Source organism: Perkinsus marinus (assembly GCF_000006405.1).
Source record: "Perkinsus marinus ATCC 50983 genomic scaffold scf_1104296955602, whole genome shotgun sequence".
NCBI classification, from domain to species: Eukaryota; Perkinsozoa; order Perkinsida; family Perkinsidae; genus Perkinsus; species Perkinsus marinus.
Window position 1 is genome coordinate 8,774 of NW_003207763.1, and position 3,670 is coordinate 12,443.

General features: G+C 41.4%; 2 protein-coding genes across 2 annotated transcripts in view; both read right to left on the minus strand.

Moving 5' to 3' along the window:
* Pmar_PMAR022728 (Vacuolar sorting protein snf7, putative) overlaps positions 1-1,541 on the minus strand; it is a gene marked incomplete at both ends in the record, with an annotated part of 5,683 nt that extends 4,142 nt beyond the window's left edge. The window contains 2 exons of the mRNA XM_002775722.1: positions 402-504; positions 1,482-1,541. Of these exons, the coding sequence (XP_002775768.1) occupies positions 402-504; positions 1,482-1,541 (163 nt within the window). The remainder of the gene's footprint in view (positions 1-401; positions 505-1,481) is intronic.
* A 690-nt stretch (positions 1,542-2,231) lies between these two features.
* Pmar_PMAR022729 (transporter/permease protein, putative) lies at positions 2,232-3,332 on the minus strand (the record flags this gene model as incomplete). The annotated part of the gene is made up of 1 exon (XM_002775723.1): positions 2,232-3,332. The coding sequence occupies one exon, from the start codon at positions 3,330-3,332 to the stop codon at positions 2,232-2,234; it is 1,101 nt and encodes a 366-aa protein (XP_002775769.1).
* Between the last annotated feature and the right edge of the window lie 338 nt (positions 3,333-3,670).

The window sequence follows — 3,670 nt, forward strand, 5'->3', positions numbered from 1 at the left end:
AAAACGTGCGTAAATTATTCACAAAATTTAGAAAAGAATATTGAAATGACCCGGAAACGCTTCAGTGATGAAATAATCTAAGATTTCAACTACATCACAGTATAACAATCACCTACTACGAAAGCTTCTACCCCCCAGCATTGCCATCTTCCTGTTACAGGACTTCATTATAATTTTGGATAATTCTTTAAAGCTCCTCAGTGAAGAGTAAAAAAGAACATCTTTTCGGAAAAAAATTATATTAAAAATATTGTATTGATTCCGAATCAGTACAATATTTTATTACTTATACAATTATTCTACAAACATAACGCTGTAGTAACTCCGAAATTCTAACTAAACCACGGTATAAAAATCAACTACTACTAACGCGACCGGGCAACTTCTCCCCCCAGGACTACGAGCCTCTTGTTCCTGTATTGCCATCTTCTTCTCAATCAACAGCTCGCGCTTCTCCAACGTTTCGATCGCTTCCTTGTTCTTCATAATTGCATCGGGCAAGTTCTGAAAACAAAACCGAAAAATCGAAAAATCTCCATTTTTTCCGCACTTATACTAAAATCACTATATATATTTCAATACAAAAAAGCAGACCGAATCGCCTCGTCAATTCCTCACCCTCGGAAGCTGATATCACAGGTGACGAAGTAATACTATATTATAGAACTATTAGAAATTACTAGTTAATATTTATTACTACTATGATCATCATTATGAAACACTTTACTGGAAAAATGAGCTATAAAAAATTTGGTAGAGTTATCTTATACTTTTTAAACTCTCACCCAGTGAGACAGTCAACTTCTAGCAAAGTGTGGTACACGCTGTTACGATCATATTCATTATGAACATATACTTATGAACCTGATTCTGTAAATGCAGTACAACACGATATGTTTATTCATGTTCTCCATGTCTGCTACTTTTCGAACACGACTACTTTAATGCGCACAACCTAGTCCCCTTCTATTTGTATGTCAATATTGTATAATTCATTCATATTATTCTTGGACGATCTTATATACTACAATCATAACTAATCTCGAAACTATCATAAAACTGTCAATATAAAGTTATTAAATCACCATATAGTGTTCGTTGATCGATTCGAGTCACATGTCCTTCTCCATCACAGAAATTGATCTAAATTCATCATTACTAAGGGAATCTGTATCAGTTCCTCTTCCTCCGCTCACTTATATGCTCAGATTCAGCGGGTAATCTCACACACACACACACACACACACACCTCAGGCCTTCTTATAACAATACATTTCCATCGTGCAAACCAACAAACGTATTGTGATATAGCCCCGCGACAGGCAGGATTGAAGACCTCCACAGTAGTAAATCTTGATTATTTCTCCACCGTACAACTTTACAGATGAAAATTTTCAATTTTGGATTTCATAACTACTTCGAATAAACCCGCAAAAAGCGACAATGTAAGAAGTTTCATAGCAGACAGAGAGTGTCCTCACCTGTTGTGGAGGAGGAGCCGACTTCTTCTGCTCTTTCTTCTTACCAAAGAACAGACGCATCGTGAATGAAACTTTACAAAAATGGAAAACGACTGCAAAATTCATCTTTTCCAAACAACAGTGCACTCTCGCCCTAAACCAATAATATGATTTCATGCTCAGGACCTTCATCATGTAAGGCGCCATAAGAAGATCAGTTCACACGAGCTAAGAGTACAATGACATAAATACACGAACAAAACCAACCCGAATGCCGCTCTAGTGGAACAGTATAGCCCAGCAAATGCGAATTCTAGCAAATTTCAAAACAACTCAAAAAAACATTATTCCCGATAACTGTGAGTGTGCTTTCACGAGATCGAGGGTTAACCGATTAAAGACAAATCGTCATCACAGCAACTCCGCTTAACACTACACTCACTAAAGATACGAAACAGGAAGAGTGTAACAGCGTTATAGTAGTAGCACCAGCTTGAGCTGAGCCTCTTCCGAAGATGAAGATATGTATCAACAGTAGTAGTAGTAGCAGTGGTAGTAGTAATGAGTAATAATAATTGTAGCAATATGTCAAAGGCGAGTCAAGTCAATTTACACAGAGGGTCAGTCAAGGTGAAGAATCAGCTTGACAACCTCATCAAAGCTCGCGGCCACATGAGGATTGGATAGGAGATCTCCGAAGGGAGAACTATAAATGAAGACAAGATAAGGCATCTTTTGATCGAATACGGACCTATTCCGTATCTTGCTAACTCAACCTCGGATATCTTCCTCCTCAGCAGCCTTCCGTGCCTTCTTCTCATTGTATCTCTTCGTAGCATAACCATAAGCAACAACACCAAAGATCGACATCAACGCGGACGCCAGCGTGATATCTCTTTGCCAGCGGTCCAACGGAAAAAGGCAGTACTTCTCAATGTGCGAACAATACATAAAGTGAGAAAGGAAAATGTAAATACCAGTTTTCAAGCCCTTGGCGATAGCAGTGCCGACGTTGCCGATTCTTCCAAGTAGCAGGAAGAAACAAGTCGCATGCAGGAAGTTACATAATACGAAAAGTACATACCATCCCATAACTGTGCCAACGTCCGAGCCAGCTTCGTGGATTTCATCTACGATTTGCGTTTCGACTCTCCATGAACTCCAACCGATAAAGTAGAAGGTATAGACGATTATAGAGTAAATGCCTATAATACCACATAGTCTTGTCGGAGGGAAGTCGTACTTCTTGATATAGTATTCGTTGATGATGTTAGTAAGGGAGTGCATGAAACAACCGCATAAGATTAGGATAGTCCCAACCACGAGTTGATGAGAGCCGTCCACGGAGTTCACGAAGGACTTCATGGCAACACCAGCAATGACGATCATAATAGCTCCTATCTGCCATATGGAGAAGCGTTGTTTTAGAAAGATGAAGGAGAGTACAACTGTCCACACAATGCAAGAGTTATACAGCATAGTGTAGATCTGGGCGCCGGCCAAGACGATGCCAAACTGGAGAAGGACTTGAGAAACGATGTCAACAGCGGAGGGAATAGCAGCACGTTTCCAATCGCATTTCCACAGGGGCTTTGCTGCTGGTAAGAAGACCACGAGGACGTTGCCAAGGGCGTTAGCGGCGAAGGTGAGGAGATGGACAGTCTTCTTACCACCACCACCGTGGTTGCGAATTTGATCTTCACATAGGTTCTGCATGATAGCAGATGCGACGAAGACTATCATCAACGGCCAGAAGGGCACATGCTCGATGTAGTAGGCGACCTTAGTGCTGAAGCGCTTTAAGGCGGTTACCTGTTTGGTGGTGGGTTTGGTGCACGGAGAGGAGTCGAGCGACTCGCTGGACCCCACCATGGGAAGGACAAAGGAAGGCTCCTGAGCATCGATAGAGGCTTTCTCTACTCCCAATCACCATTCGAGTATAAAATTATTCCCTAGGCATGGTCTCGTGCTACAGAGACTAATCCCCCTACTTATAAGATTTCCTACCCCACGAGTGCACGATTCGTTCAGTTGGGGGTAGACCTAAGTTTGTTCAAGGGGGACGTGGTGGCTATCAGTACTTGTGGAATAGCAAGTCTGAGGAAGAGTGCAAGTGATGAAGTGAAGGGACGGACGATTCTCCAGTGATCACCTTTGGAAGTGACGTGGCGTATATCAATGGTATTAGCACTGATAATAAGTAAACGATG